The 16,309-nt window shown below is 39.1% G+C and overlaps 1 protein-coding gene and 2 non-coding genes across 3 annotated transcripts; all 3 read right to left on the reverse strand.

The window, feature by feature from the left end:
- Positions 1–12,857: 12,857 nt before the first annotated feature.
- On the reverse strand, positions 12,858–16,074 carry rpl13a (ribosomal protein L13a). Its single transcript, XM_040041305.1, has 7 exons — positions 16,014–16,074; positions 15,220–15,292; positions 14,164–14,229; positions 13,844–13,945; positions 13,552–13,637; positions 13,295–13,354; positions 12,858–13,111 (listed from the first exon to the last, which is right to left on the reverse strand). Exons 1-7 carry the CDS (start codon positions 16,032–16,034, stop codon positions 12,902–12,904), a joined length of 618 nt encoding a protein of 205 aa, XP_039897239.1. The 5' UTR covers positions 16,035–16,074; the 3' UTR covers positions 12,858–12,901.
- LOC120740532 lies at positions 14,046–14,121 on the reverse strand. The gene has a single exon (XR_005697394.1). It is a non-coding gene; the product is annotated as a small nucleolar RNA Z195/SNORD33/SNORD32 family (small nucleolar RNA).
- LOC120740531 lies at positions 14,304–14,386 on the reverse strand. The gene has a single exon (XR_005697393.1). It is a non-coding gene; the product is annotated as a small nucleolar RNA Z195/SNORD33/SNORD32 family (small nucleolar RNA).
- Positions 16,075–16,309: the final 235 nt, after the last annotated feature.

The raw sequence follows: 16,309 nt of genomic DNA on the forward strand, positions 1-16,309 counted from the left end.
GAAGCTTTGCAATTTTGAGACTGCTGCATCCCTCTGCAAGATATCTCACTATTTTTGACTTTTCTGAGCCTGTCAAGTCCTTCTTTTGACCCATTTTGCCAAAGGAAAGGACGTTGCCTAATAATTATGCACACCTGATATAGGGTGTTGATGTCATTAGACCACACCCCTTCTCATTACAGAGATGCACATCACCTAATATGCTTAATTGGTAGTAGGCTTTCGAGCCTATACAGCTTGGAGTAAGACAACATGCATGAAGAGGATGATGTGGACAAAATACTCATTTGCCTAATAATTCTGCACTCCCTGTATGTGTGCTGTTTTTACTTAATCCAGCTCTCTGCTCTGGGCATACAGTAAAAAAGAAAGTGCACATGTAACAGACAAATGCATGAGGTAAAACATCAATAAATAGGATGTTAATTAGCCTGACTAATTTACTTTATAGGGGTGGGTTTGATAGTTTTCTGTAATCTTATTTAGAAAAGCCTTTAGTCTCCAGAAGCATCTTTTTTCAGAGTAGCCTGTAGGAGGAGCGCTGTTCCTATCCCCGTTATTTAATATACTGCCTTGGGAGCAGAACAGTCGCTGTGTTGTTCTTAACTGAAATTATACTCTCCCATTCCCAGAGGTGCAACACACACTCTTTTAACTGTAAGGTTTTTCATATCAGGACGCAATAAAAAAAATCTCCTGATCCTTAACGTGATCTAAAATCATTTAAGTACAACCTCAGGTGAAGGAAAACAGATTACACGGTGTCATTATTTATTTAGCAACAGCCAAAATTAAGAATCAGTCCTGTGAAAAACCAAGTACACCCCACGATTCATTAGTTTGTATCACCACCTTTAACAACAATATGAATTAATCATTTTGTCTCTCGTGTCATTGAGGAGGAATTTTGGACTACAAAGTGAAAATCTTGTAAAATCGGGAAAAAGGCAAATATTGTCGGGCAGTTTAAATAGGGACAGGAAACAAGTTAACCTTCTCACTCAGATAGTACTATTTACCTCCAAATAAGCATTTTACCACTCTTTGTTTTTCTGGATTTGCTGTCAGTCTTTCCTACAAATGTGCGCCTACAATTCTTCACTAGAAAAACAGCATTGAGGAGTTTTAATGATCCTTGAAGCCAGCAGAACAGCCCAGCGAGCCGCATGAAAGGATGAACAAGAAAGGAAAAGTATTATTGGAATTTAGAGAAGCCATGTTATGTCTGTATATGAGAGGTATAAAAGTTACCATAAAATTTCATCATGAACTTGCAGTGTTTAGATTTTGAATTAATGAAGCCCTCCACACTGGATTAGAGTGCTGTGGATGCCCCGCGGTGCAGCATCCCTGAAGGCGGTTCAGGGTTCAGTGTCTTGCTTCAGAGCATTTTATCTGTGATGGTGTTTTATTATAGATGCAATACCACCAACTGAGCAGAGATTTCAGAGAAGTAACTGAGCAGTTTTTATTAGCGTTGTCAAAAAACATTAATATATATATAAATGATTATTAAAAACTTCAGGCGAGGGCGTTCCTATTCTACTGTATAGCACATAGCAAAGACACCCACTGTTTTAACAGAAAGACAAGGACGAGCCCCTCTGCTGGTTCTATGAGACCTATAGGCAAAGAGATGCTTTGAACATGACATGCTGATGTTTAGCAAGTATTATCTTTATCATGTCTAGCATCTTTATTTTGGCATGTTAACATATCAACACAGTAATTATAATTCATCCTGCAGAAGACATGAAGGTGGGGACCAGATTTCGTGGCTGCCATGCTTAAAATTGTCACGCGAGAGCATAAATGTCAAACTCATGGTGACACTGAGACACATGAAAATCCATTTTACGACTTGAGTGTTGATTATAAGTTGCGACATGTTGCTTTTTTATAGTCAGTCACTTTTGATGTCTGGGCATGTAAAATCTTTTACACATGCTTTGTCTTCTTAGCTCCTTACTTTAGCAGAAAGGCTACAGGAATTCCAGTCATTCGTTTTAAGATTTTATTAACGTTTTATTACTGTATATTTAAAGGTTGATTACTCAGTGAAACTCCTGTGTATATAACTTTTTCATTAGTAATATTTTAATAGCATTAATAAAGCCATTTTACAACCTATAAAAACTAATAAATGATGCCTTATTTGAAAATGCTCCTACTGTTACTGTTCTGGATTATCTAACTCTGCTTATATTTTTAGAAAAACATGCACATAGTTGGACAAAGACTGTCTGGTGGATATTCAGAAACTGCGGGTATTAGCAAAAGTGTCTTTCATTAAAGGACAGCCCATGGTGCTCTCTCTGTTAGCCTGCCGGCAGTATGGACACAAGGACAGCATTTCATTTAATGTGGGTTCTCCTTGGGTCATTCTCAATGCTGTCTCTGCATTTGCTGTGTTTGTTTTAACAAAAACTGATCAAAAGATCAATGCATACAATGCGTGGACTGTGGATTTACACCTCAGTGCCAAATGCTTCAGAGCTTTACCCTTTTTTCTCTCAATCTAAATATTAAAAATGAAGGAAAGGTGAGAAAAAAAAACATAACAAAAATGCAAGAAAGGGAATAAAAGGGTACAAAGAGAACTGTTGTGAGGGTGGATGGTAGCAGATCTTGCAACACAAGCCCTGTCCTTATTGGAGAATTGATTAATGTCTCTGTAGTGAGAACATGGAAAAAGCTGAGGGTCCCATGTGACTGCATTGCAATATAGGAATAGAGACGGCGCTTGTTCCCTCGTACAACCGTCTATGATTGTCAAGGAGTGGCTTAAATATGACTGGAGATGTCTCCATACACAGTGTTACAGGAGAAAAAAATCAATACTAAATGTTCAACTCAGTGTTTCATTACTGCTTATCATGAGCAACTCCTGATTCTGGGAGCCTTTCTTCCCTCTTCCCTTGATGTTCTTATAGAAATCATTTTCCTTTTTGTTTGTAACGGAGGAAAAATATCCTGGAAAACCTGCTTTTAAACTATTTTCTCCAGCTCACAGGTGGATATGTGGGTGAGCGCAGCGCTTTGGTCTGAGTACACGGATACACTGCTGTTCTTTAACGTCCCAGCTTGAAGGCCTCATTAGAGATGTTCATCACTGTGTGGGGCTTCTGTATGCAAACATCTTTCTTCCTAACTCCCTGTGTGTGTCTTCTGAGATTCTCCACCAGTAAAACAGTGAGAAAACCCGGTTTGTCTGCAGGCTTGAAGTCAGCTAAACTTTTCTCATTAAACTGCAAAAGCGCTGCCAAACTCTTTCCGTTTTATTCAGTTTGTTAATGAAAAACTTTAAAGTTATGTCGAACAGGCAGTTAGGGCTTTTTCAGCTTCTCTAATGGTGCATGTATGAAGCAGAGAAAGACAAAGCCAAGTGGCTCCTGTGACTCGATGCAATTCCTCAGCTCTCACCATCAGTCTTCCCTGATCTAAGATTAATATTTATATTTATTTTGTTGGCATGGAACGTGTAAGCTTTTGTTTCTTTATTGAGGTAAGGTTTGTTAGGTGCACCTGTTCGACTGCCCATTAAGACGAATATCTAACAAGCTACCGACATGGGGGCAACGTGATGCTTTTAGGCAGGTGGACATGATCAAGACAACCTGGTGACGTTCAAACTGAGCATAAGAATGGGGAAGAATGGTGTTATAAGAGACTTTGAAAGCGGCACGATTGTTGGTGCCATTCAGACTGCCTTCAATATCTCACCTGGCTCCAACCAAGGATGTGTAGTAGCTCAAATCAGGGGCCATTCCTGTCATCTCAGAGCAGGACACTGAGGCTACAGTTCACACAGGGTCACCAAAATTGGACAACGGAAGACAGGAAAAACATTGCATGGTCTGGTGAGTCTCAATTTCAGCTGGATTAAATGTAACAAGACATAAATTGTCAATTAAAGTTGGAGCACATTAGCTTGGATAATATATTTTACACACTTGGGATGTTATGCAAATTACACGGGAAATATATGGTGTCTTTTAACTCCAGCTTTTAAAGGTGACCTCGCTATTAAAAGTCCACATCTCACTGATTTGACACACAAACTGGCTGTGTAGATAACAGACGGCTGACAGGTATGACCACCATCATGTTTAAGCATTCTCTGTTTCATTTCCCTACCATACATTGTATTTGTATTCGTGCATGTCCAAATCCAAATCTGAAAAGGTTGGGATGATGTGATCATCATTTTGTGAGCTTAATATTTTATGTGTTGTCAGTGTCCTATTGTGAATAAAATATGGGTTTTATGGGATTTGCAAATCAATATATTCTGTTTTATTTGCATTTCTCAGTGTATCAATTTCCTTCAGAATCAGTGAAAAATTTGCAATAGTTGATTAAAAAGCAAATTTGTGTTTGAAATTTCCCATAAATCTTTGCTGAAAGCACATGGAAAGTCTCTTGAAATCAGTTTTTTCACTTTTATCACTTTCCTCTGTCTATATGAATGATGATCTGTACAGATATTAGTTTAGAATTTGGCGTGACACCAACAGCTTTACTCAATATTTGCTTTATTACAGGTCATTTTGTGCAAGCAAAAACAAAAATAATTTTGAATTTCACAGCTCACAGTGCAGGATTCCGACTGATTCATTAGAGAAGGAATTTGCCCTGGATGAGCTCCATCGGTGAAGGTGGTTTGTGTGTGCGTGTGCACCTTGAAGGTGCATGGGTATATCGTGAGCTTTACTGGCTTACATGCTATGCTGCTGGGAGGTCTTGGTGAGCACCAGGATAGACACATACCTGCATACTCATTCAAATGCCAGTTTGAAATTTCTACTCCTGCTGACAAAGAATGAAAAGGCAAGAGTAAAGCTTTCCAGATGCCTCTGGCAAAAACATTAACTACATGTGAAATGCATTTGTTTCACATACTGTAGCTCCAGGGTGACTGCCTTCTCATCTGAGAATCACCTATTTATGGCGATGCTTTACGGCATACGCTTAGATATTTATTTGAGGAAATCCACTGAAAGAATACACTCTTTTAACTTTAATGGTAGCCATATTTCCTCTGTGTTTGCAATTATGTGAAAATCACAATCAATACACCGAAATTGTCTGTCAGCTCTGATAACCCTGCACAGTTACAGGTCTTTACCCCTATCTGCAAAGCCAAGTTACATAATCAGCGGAGCTGCAGAGCACCTCCTAGGCTCAACAAAATCAGTGATGCTAAACGATGAGGGAAGAATGCCAACCCCATTTAGGTTCTTTTATTTTTTTGGCTTGGCAAAGATATTCCTTGTACCTTTTCTCATTTTAACTACCCAGAGTTGGAGCTTTGCTGCTGACCATTTACGCCTCTCTGTTCAGGGATCTGTCAGTATGTGGGAGTAAAATGGAGGTTGGCCTTTTTGCACTGTGGCCTGAGATCATGTTGGCTGAAACCTTGGGTCACTACAAAGTTCGTGTGAGCAGGCATTCTCTTCGTTCTTCCCTCTAAAGCTGCTATAATTTTAAGTTCAAAGAAATAAAAGTGAAACAAAAATACAGCACTTTCAGCTTCACAGTGTCACTAATACAGTAATATACAGTTATATCAAACCAAGTGAAATTTAGATAGATAGATAGATAGATAGATAGATAGATAGATAGATAGATAGATAGATAGATAGATAGATAGATAGATAGATAGATAGACTTAATTCATAATTTTCACTTTTTTATGAGATTTCTGACATCATGCTTTTGATATTTGATATTTGATATTTGGCTCCAATCTTAGGACTGATCAGTTTTGGGGGGGTTTTTTTGTTTTTTCGTAGTTTTTTTCTGTCATAACTTCTTTTGCTTTTAGTCCCGTAGACTAATATATGATTAAAACATTTACTGATGTTGCCTGCAGCGTCCAAAGCCACCCAACCCCAGCGATGGATACTTTTTACTCTAGTCCATCTACCATTTCCCTTGCAGCCAGAACAGCATAGTTAATTCACATGTGGCATTCGATTTAGCATGTTATTGATCAGTTTTTCCAACACAAATTCAATACTGTAGAATCTGGGTTTAGCAATAAAAGAGGAACTGATTTAGTTTGTTGCACCGCCTCACACACTATGTAATTAGGGATTTGTTTTCTTTCTGCTTTCCCATGAGACACTGGTGCATGTGCGTTTACAAAAAAGAACAAGTACTGGGTCGACCATCTGCAACCACTGAAGGGTTTTATTTTGCTTAAGAACACTGAGCAAAGTGTGCATACGGGTTTGCTGCCACAGTGGATGAAACAAGTCTTCCAAAATACAGCCTTATCACGTCGTGAAACAAGGTAAGCAAGTGCTTCCCATTTTTTAAACAGTCCACATCAGAAGACAGGGAGCACTTGACTTTTGTTCAGGATACTGAAGTCCAAACTTGGGATCATAGTTTAGGTGAAGTTACACACTAGATGTTAAAAAGGTTCACTCTCATTACCATGACAACTCTCTGTTGTCATGGTAATGCCATCAACCTTTAAAGCATAACTTTAGGCCCTAATGACCTATGGGGGAGGACAGTCTCATCAGTCAGGAGTGCTTCATACAGTTTCTGTGATTAGTCGTTTTCTCATCATGGATTTCAATTTCTGAATCCAACTTGTGACTGCAAACCCAGTAGCAATCTCTGATCACTGCTGTCTCTGAATTTTACAGCTGCTCTTGTCTGCCAATGGATATAATGACTAACTGAATGAACAGAGTTGCCCCTCTGTCACTATAAATCCATTCAATTACACTCAGAGGTCAGTGAATATAAATAAGGCACTGACATGGCCTACTGCACCTCATGTTTATATCAACGTATTGCTGCTGCACACCTTGAGCATGCATCATCTTGCAAGGGATTTTTTTTGAAAGGTGTTTATGACCTTTATGTGGGTTCAGAGCATGTGGTTATGTATATTGCAGTCATAAACACGCTCTATCATTACATGCACTTTTTCTGTAAAATGTATATGCATGCATATATATGCATACTGACTAAAAACACAGGCTAAAAGCAGAAGCTGTTGAGATAGGATAAAATAATAAAAACATTTTATGAAATGGGAAATACGTTTTTGTAACAATAAGAAGAAGAAGAAGAAGTACCAGATAATCATTTTTTTCAGTGTATTGCTGCACAAATAGAAGGATCTCAGCTTCCTTATAGAAATATTTCTATATACAGTCTCTGTGCTGGTCTTCCAGTTCAGCCTGTTGTCAGTGTGGATGCCCAAGTACTTATACTCATCCACCACATCAACATCCTGTCCCAGGATAGGCCATGTAGCTGTCCTTTTCTCTCTGAAGTCTCTCTGTGATGTTATTCACATTCAGAAGCAGATCACTGTCGATCGAGGACGCTGAAGATATCTACCTATTCGGAACCATGATAACAGGGTTCTCGCTGATCTCTGATTTCATTGCAATGTTGACCCTGTGCTAACTTGCATATGACAAATAAAACTGAAAACTGAAACTGAAGCTGATCGGAGCTGGCTTGACCCTGGCTTATCGGAGAATTAAGAAAGCGGAACCAGCTGTTCAAACACCCCCAAGGCTGCCCGCTGGGATTCCCATTCCCATTCCATGCAAGGCCACCTGGGTTGGCTGGAAGACTGTTTACTTAGCCTGGCAGGGCGAAGGACACTGTCTCAGCTGAACTATGGACACGCACACACATAAATATACTGATACTGATAAGCACTCACCGACGCACCTCCAACGCTTACCTCCCCTCTGATGTGGACATCGAGTCAGCTGGAGGCGCAGTCGAAGATTGCAGCGGTCCCAGATCAGATGTACACACTGGAACACTTTCCCATGCTGCTTGTCTGTGTTTATTGTGCTATGGTGTGTTGATATCTGTGCATTCCTGTATTATCCTTTTGTGTAACACATTTCAATGTTTTTTTTCCTCGCTACCTAGCCTGACCTGTCTCCCCAATGTGATGTTTGTGTATTGTATGTACGGCCGGCAAGGTCTGTCATCTCGGTTTTGGCAAAAGACCTGCAACTGACAAATAAAGGCTATCTCATCTCATCTCAGACCACTCCACAAAATCATCCCCTAGTGCTCTGTACTCCTCCTGCCCATCACTAAGCTGTCCAGCCACTGCAAAATCATCAGAGTATTTCTGTAGGTGGTATGACCCGCAGTTGTACTGAAAGTCTGAGGTGTACAACATGAACAGGAAGAAAGACAGTACAGGCCCCTGTGGGCCGCCTGCACTTCACCAAATCAGACAAAGCACCGCCCAGTCTCACATACTGCATGCAGCCTGTCTGTCAGGTAATCAGTAATCCATGAGATGATGGACGTGTTTGCTGACATTTCTGGTAGCTTCTCTCTCAGTATCAGCAGCTGAAACATGTTAAATACAGTAAAAAATCAGAGAATCTGATCCTCACCATGCAGCTGTTACAGTTTAAATGGGTGTAAGCTATCTGCATAAGAGATAATAAGTGAATAAACAGTGACGTTTAATATGTTAATGGTTCAAATGGTTCAAATGCATAGATAAATTACTGAGAAGTATCACTCCGATACCAAACTTCCAAATCAATGCTGGATTTAGACTAGATCTTGTTTAAAAATTTGCCCATGTTTGCAGAAATGTTTGTCCTCTCTTGAATATATTGGTAAATGGCAATTTTTTTATGATCAAATCACAAAACATTAGTAATTAATGAACAAGTCTATTAATAATTTTTAAAAACTCAGCCATCATCTCTCATTCCAGAAATCCAGTAAATTTCAAGTAAATGAGACAAAGCAGAGGGAGAGATTAAATACAGAACCAACCCATCCTAACCACTGCAGGTTATTTTAATGGGGAAATTATTTTTTTTATTATTATATCATCATTCATATAATCAGAAGTAAAGGTGTATATAATTTTTTTTTTAAAAAGCCTGAATGCACGAAAGGAAGGCTGATGATTTATCTGTATTATTTGTGAAGAGTTGTGTTTTAATGTGTTGCTAATCAAGAGTAAATGCAAAAATAATACATGTGAGTGTCGTATTTTCCCCACGGCGCAGTGAACTGTGGGGAAAATCCTCGGACTTTTTTTCTGTGGGGAACAGTAGAAGTAGTTATTGAATGCATTTATGCTGTAAATATGGTTTATAGATTTTGAAGAGAACAGTTCTAGTAAAATAGCATGTGTGAAATGTGTGAAAGCTTTCGATTTTTGAATGCTTGCACTCTCAGCGAGGCTCGTGTTTTTCACCATCTCACCAAACAACATCTCCATCTTTTCCTTTTGCTCTTTATCTTTTTCTTAAAGTAACTACTGAGAAGTTGTCCAAGGGTGACCTCAACAGAGACGGCAAAACCTTTCACCGGATGGTTCAAAGAGGACATCTTCCCTCTGGAGCACTTCTGTGTGGATCCACATACAAAAAAAATGGGAAGTTTTCATCAGGAATAAATTAGATATGTTATTCAAACTGTGACCCAGACGTGCTCCTCTTAGCTAATCTGATTTAAAGCTATTTTGGTTGAAAAAGGATTCAGCAGTATAAGCTTGAGACTGACTCTGTAGAAATAAGACATTACTAAAACATCAAATAGAAGCTTAAACTAATCATCTCACGCTGGCATGTGGGAAAAGGTCTTTTATCGCTCTCATTACTCACACACTGTGTGAGTTTAATGCACACCGTAGGCAAACGTTACCAATATACGGTGACCGTGTTGTAATTTCTCAGGTGTGTTGCTCCAATAAGACCAGTCAAATAAGTTAGTGCTCACGTTCTTTATGAAGTCAAACTAAAGCTTAAATAAGGTTTTGTTTCAAAACCAGAAACATGTTATTCTGAAAACGTGAGGAGAGTTTAAATTTAAGCTGAACTTTGTATGTTTTCCTTATAGTAGCTTCACAGTTGAAGCACCTTCTTTTGGGATGAGGGTAGGGCATTGTCTATAAATGTTGGAACCCATAATAGGCTTGGCTTGCAGGAGCAGTTTCAGACAATCATGGTCCCTTCAATCTGTTTCAGATGGTGTGATTAGAGAATGATCTGCTGCTGGCAGCATCACAAAATATCTCATTTTTGGAGCCGTCACAGTAATTTCTCCATCTGTTGGTGGAGACATAACGTCCCTCCTTAACGCAGGTAGACAGGCAGCAGATTGGCCTCCTGCCTGATCCTCAGTGGGCGAGCTTTTATAGAAGGCATGTGTGCTTTTAGTATGTGGATATCTATAAGTAGACAGGATAGGCCAACATAGAAAGGATGGTGTTATCAGCTTTTCCTTCATGGACTATATACTTTAATCAGGGGGTTAAGCAGTATTTTCAGCACAGTCACAATCATGTAAAATCAGGAAATACTATAAGACTCGAATGCATTGCCAAAACATGCACAACTAATCATTTTAACATACTACGAAGTACTTGAATAAAAACCCAAGGCAGGTGCATGCAGCGGTTTTTTGCTAAAGGATATTCTTGGGAATCTAACCAGAGGAAGTAAGACGGGAGCTACATGGTACTGTCCTGCTTTAGTATAACAGATTTGTCACCACACATGTTCCGTTGTGCTATAATAAGATTAAAGTGCAAAGAGCACAGACAGAAAAAGAGAAGAGGTGACCTGAGAATCTGGGTTATTAACTTAAAAAGAAGTCAAAGAAAACTCCCACAATGCACTGTGAGTTTAAAGCAGCTAGGGCGACGTAGAAAAACAGGCAACCATACACAATCAAAAAAGCAACTTAAGTTCACCAACATATACCAAGTCACCACAACAGAATGTCACAACACCATATTTTATTAAAAATAACAATATTATTGATATTTTTATGATATCGAGAGAAAACCAGAGAAAGAATCAAATTGGTGAAATTGCCATTGAACTTTTTACAACTTTTTTATGTGTTTTCTCTATTTTTAGGCAAATGAATTGAATTCTAGATGTGTGTTATCATAGCTGTACAAAGAATTGAGTCTTTGTACAATCTTTGAATTGAGTCAGATCACTTCACGGATAAACACAGCAACGTTAGAAAAGGGCTTACAAGATCTAACATCTACCATTACTGTAAGGGTGTAAAACCACTAGCTAATACAGCAATCTAATAGTTAAGCAGCAAAAGACCCACAGGGCATGATGCTACCACCATGCTTGACAGTTGGTACAGTGTTAGGTTTGAAAGTCTTACCTTTACACATCTAAAGATACCCTTTCTTAGTTGGCATCGTCTCAGTCTGTGGTAATGTAAAACTTGCTTCACTTTGGATACTGACGCTGCTCTTCCAGCAGTTTCATTTATGGAGCCTTGAGCCTTGTTCCCGGGTTACTCCTGAACATCCTAACCAGTTTTCCCTCATGTGAATGTGACATATATCTATCTGTCTCGCTACATTACTGACTGACTGACTGACAGGCAGGCAGGCAGGCAGAGAGAGAGAGAGAGAGAATTAGTACACAATATCATAAAAACTGGGCAAATTCAAACACAGAGCAGATGATAGCCACACTCAGACAGCAGTTGAACATAAAATTATCATTAATAAATGATGATTGAGCTCCTGTAATGAGCCCAATATAAATCTGATGACTGAGCTACCCTGGAAGATGATTAATTGCCTTTATTTCTTATGAAAGATTGGTTCTCTTCTGTGTCTTATTGGGTGTAAAACTCCTTCAGATGAAACCATGTAAGGAAAAAAAAATCTCTAAATTTTCTCTTATTTCAAGCCTCAATAGTGGGAAAATGGGGGTTAATTTATAAATGTGGGTGAACCTGCAGCCAAATCCTTTGCTGATTTAAGTTATTATCAACAGTCAGCACAGAATGCTTAAATAATCTGAACATATGATTGCAGAATCCCAACATGCAAAAGATGGGGTTATTAAGTAATTCACTTAATCAGATGACTGAGAAAACAGGTCGACAGTGTCTTTCAACCATCTCTGAACAGGTGCTTTCATTTCACTGGATTGCTTTTATATATTAAATCTTTAGAGGACAAGGGATTTTTAATGCTTTAAAACACTCACCTGGTTATTTTTAACCTCAGAGCTGGTCCTGTCTTAAGTAGAGCAGACAGCAGAAGCCAGCTATTCAAGGAGATTCAGTTGTTTCAGTTCAAATCTTCAGTGTAATTTTAAGCTGCACACGATAACCTGTAGCCTACTTTAAAAAAATAACAATAAGTAAAACCAGTCTCAGTATGATTATGTCCTAAATAAAAATGATCCAGCGGTTTCTAGAGAATAATACTTTAACAATATTACAGTTATATGAACACTACTTTAACTAAAACGCTAAATGTTTTAGTTAACTGTAACGCTTGGAAGTGTCGCAGTTCAACACTGCCCTCTGCTGGTAGTTAAGCTTGGTTCCAATGAGAAGTTCCCACATGCATAAATTGTATTTTTTCAGTTTTTTTAAATTTTGTTTCTCTACAGCTGCAGCAAATTGTTATAAAATTCAAAAACTGGTGGGTCAGATGTCAAATTTCATTATGTTTACCAACCCTATTATGCTTTGATTTTACACATTATGCAAAATCATGTAAGAAAAATAAGCAACTCCAATGTGCTTTTCCTGGCTTAGATTACACGTAGCTCTGCACCATAAACTTGTTTTTGAAGAACATCTCTACATTTGTGATGCTTCTTGACAAATTTATTTTTTAAAACCCTTTCAAAAGTCTGATACTTTTCATATTCCAAGTAAATATAACCATGAATACACAAATGCTACCTTCTTGTGATAGCTACTAATACAACTGCCTACACACAATTTTTAAAGAGAAGCTGCACTCACAGCAGTGTCTTCGTCTTAAACATATTCATGTTGTAGTAAATGCAGTTTACTTTAATGAGAAATAAAATAGTCATGACACATTTTATAAACATGTATTCATCTTTATTGGCCAGATGAGTTTAGCTCAGACAATAACTCCATATTGTTTCAGAACATCTGTGTATTTTGCAATCTTGGACTCGACGTTCTTTTCTGCCTGCTTGGTCAGATTGATCAGTGTCTTTTTCTTGGTGTAGCGGAGCTTAGACTTCTCCTTTCTCTTCTCCTCCAGAGTGGCTGTGATAGCCTGGTACTTCCAGCCAACCTCATGTGCCAGACGCCCAAGGAGGGCGAACTGAGGGAGAAATGAAAAACCATATGAAATCAACAGTTCACAAACTGAAGAGAACAATGTTACACAAACTAAATGGTTGTGCCTGCCAAACTCAAAATTTACAGCCGAATAATCGTAAATGGAGTAACCTTATTGTCACCCTTTATTTTCTTTCCTTAACAAAAAACAACATTGTAGGCTCACCTTGCGAGAGGGCTTCAGACGCACAACTTTAAGAGCAGCTGGGACAACCATGCGCTTCCTCTGTAAATCAAATAAAGCAAAATCAGATAACGAAGACAACAGCACATCTGAACTGCTATAGGCAGCGTGTCTCAGACATCATTTCTTTTCATGGTTACTATTCAGACAAGGCAGTTAAGATGTATGGCATCACAGACAGCACAGTCAAAGCCACTTGTGGGGGCCGTAAAGATTAAGGAAAGACATTACCAGCATACCTTGTCATAGGGTGGGGGGATACCATCAAACACCTTCAGCCTCTCCAGAGCAGCCTGACCTCTCTTGGTTTTGTGAGGCAGCATACCTGTTTAAAGAGAGATTGTGCTTTAAAAAAAATAAAACAACCTCAGTATCCATCAACATATGCCAAACTGAAAAAAAGTCAGATGTCTGAAGTCTGCTTCATCAATAGATCATTAGCTTTGCTATAAACAGCTTTACTGTGCTAAGCAAGTATCATAGATGAATGCAAATACACCCCTTCATGTGCCGGTAGTGTCACTTCCTCACCTCTAACGGTCCTCCAGAAGATCTTGCTGGGAGCCCTGAAGTGGTACGGACCACGAGAGGGGTTGGTGTTCATCCTCTTGCGCAGGAAAGCCAGGTACTTCACTGCAAACAGGCACATGATCCAGAAGAGATATACATTAGCCACATTACACATACATCAAGATACATGCAAGGGGCAACCATTGCTTTATTAAGTAATGCTGATGCCTCAGATGGTAGTGCATGTAAGGTTTTCTCATGGTCTGTGAAACTCAAACTAGTAAAACATCACCGACAACGAGCATTTTAAAAGACTGAAAATAGGACATAACCCTACTTACGCTTGTTACGGTAGAAGTTGCCAGAGATGTTGATGCCTTCACATCTCACCACCACCACTTTGTGGCCTAAAAGACAAAATGCCAAAAGTTAATCCCAACAGTTAAAGAGAGTAGCAAACAGGTGCAGATACTGTTTGTTTCCTGTCTCAGATGGTAGTGCATGTGAGTTTTCTCATTGTCGTTAAACTCAACCAAGGCAGTTAATACAGTCATCATCGACAGAATGACACAACAGCAGCCAACTATGAACACATTGTTCATCAGTCTTACATGCTGCAAAACACACTGTGCGACATGGATCTGACACAAGTCTGGAAGTTAAAGGTAGAGTTTCATCGTAGCATAGGTCTGTCTTTGTAGCCATCTGTGCGTCTGCATGTTTTGTGTGATTGCATCTGGACCATGTGTAGAAAGAGCATACAATGCTCTCTGCAGGACTTCTGCACAAACAGTCATTTTTCACATACAAAATGCAAGTGTTTTTTTAAAGACATTACCCAGCTGAACTACACATGAGGACACAAATATCAAATTTTTTGGAATGGAAATCAAATACTCATCCTTCTAGTGCTCGAATAACCGTATAATTCCTAACTGATGCTATGTAACAAGAGCCAGTAACTAGAGAATTCCCAGAGCAAGTGGACATCATGTCATGAGTATTTTCAGAAACAATACTACTGACACTGTCCACAGTTCAGGTGTGTAAAACTAGACTAGATTATGTGTTACAATCCAAACCACCTTATTTTGCACAGTTTACCTCCAACAGCACCCCACAATGGCTCAGCTATTTCAGGTTAGTTTGCACTGCATTCCTACTGAATGGTCAGCAGGTACAGCAGCAGTCTCATGAGATACTGCTACAAAATTTCTGACACTGTCAGGATATTGCTCCAAGGAGTCCATGCATGTAGCGTGATACAACAGCTAAATTCGAACCTCTTGACTAGGACAGTCCAAAAATCGCACAGTGTATACTTAACTTAAATTGTTTATTATCAAACATTTATATTGTTTATTACCAAAAATTCCTATTAATCTCTGAAAACTTACCCAGAAGAACCTGTTTAGCCACAATGGCAGCAAGTCGGCCGAGCAGATGGCCCCTGCCATCAAGCAGCAGAACCTAAAATAAAAGGTGGAGGTGGGGGAAAAGGATATCAATGCTTTATCCTCACCGTGAAAAAAACATCCTAGTAATTCCCCTATAATCTTGTATAGTAATGTTAATCAACTTGCATTTACTATCTACTTGACAATCGTCACATTATCAGCCTTGCACTAACATACAAGTTAAACGGTAATAAAACGCATTTAACCCCATCACTGTTTAATAAAGGGGTTTACTGTGAACTGAACTGTATTTCTGGCTCCACGTCACTGTGATAAATGGCACATGGGACACTATTGACTTGCCGGTTGAGACATAACGTTTGCCTAGCATCTAAACGAAACCGCGCTGACGATTAACTTTGTATTTTTTGAGTTGAAATGTCATGAAAGGTTCCCTACACAGAAGCAACGAAATACCACCCATTAAATTTAGTTAAGTTTGCCGGTACGTTTCCCATACGACCATATATCCAGTACACACGTTAAACCTAGCCTAGCTAACCTAGCTAACAGCGTTGACTCAGGGAAGCTGCCATGATAAAGGCACGCTCACTCGGCTATAGCGAGCTGCCTCAGACATTCCCTAAAAATAGGTCTCAGAAAAAACACTGAGCAAAACAACGACTACACAAAGCTGTCCCAAGTTATCGCCAGTCGCTTAACTGCAAAACACAAGGTTTTATTTTGCCTATAGAGCTGAAAAATGATATAATATCTCCAGAGCAGCTTCCCACCTTATTGAACCGGTCCGCCATGATGTGCGAAAAGAAAGACAAACGGGGTTGCTCGTGGTAAAAGGCAGGGGTGGGCGGAAGTGACGACAGCTTCCTTCGTTCTCGTGGCTCACAGGCTATGAAAAAATAGCGCCACTGTTGGGCGAATTAAGTTCAGTATTATAAATTATGTATACTATTATGTATTATATTATTATATATTAATTATATAGCAATCGCAGTTTTGCTTTGCTGCTCCAGGACCTGGACAACTTGTTGTAATTCTGCTCTCTACCAGAAAATGCTGAATGAGAATG

The sequence above is a fragment of the Simochromis diagramma genome, unplaced genomic scaffold, assembly GCF_900408965.1.
Source record: "Simochromis diagramma unplaced genomic scaffold, fSimDia1.1 OVJJ01000304.1, whole genome shotgun sequence".
In the NCBI taxonomy this organism is placed as follows: Eukaryota; Metazoa; Chordata; class Actinopteri; order Cichliformes; family Cichlidae; genus Simochromis; species Simochromis diagramma.

Excerpts from the sequence above, each read along its gene's own strand:
- rpl13a (XM_040041305.1), bottom strand. The coding sequence starts at position 16,034 with ATGGCGGACCGGTTCAATAAG. Across the intron at positions 13,946-14,163 it reads CAACTTCTACCGTAACAAGC|TGAAGTACCTGGCTTTCCTG; the intron begins GTAAGTAGGGTT and ends GCCTGTTTGCAG. Across the intron at positions 13,112-13,294 it reads GTCTGAAGCCCTCTCGCAAG|TTCGCCCTCCTTGGGCGTCT; the intron begins GTGAGCCTACAA and ends TTTCTCCCTCAG.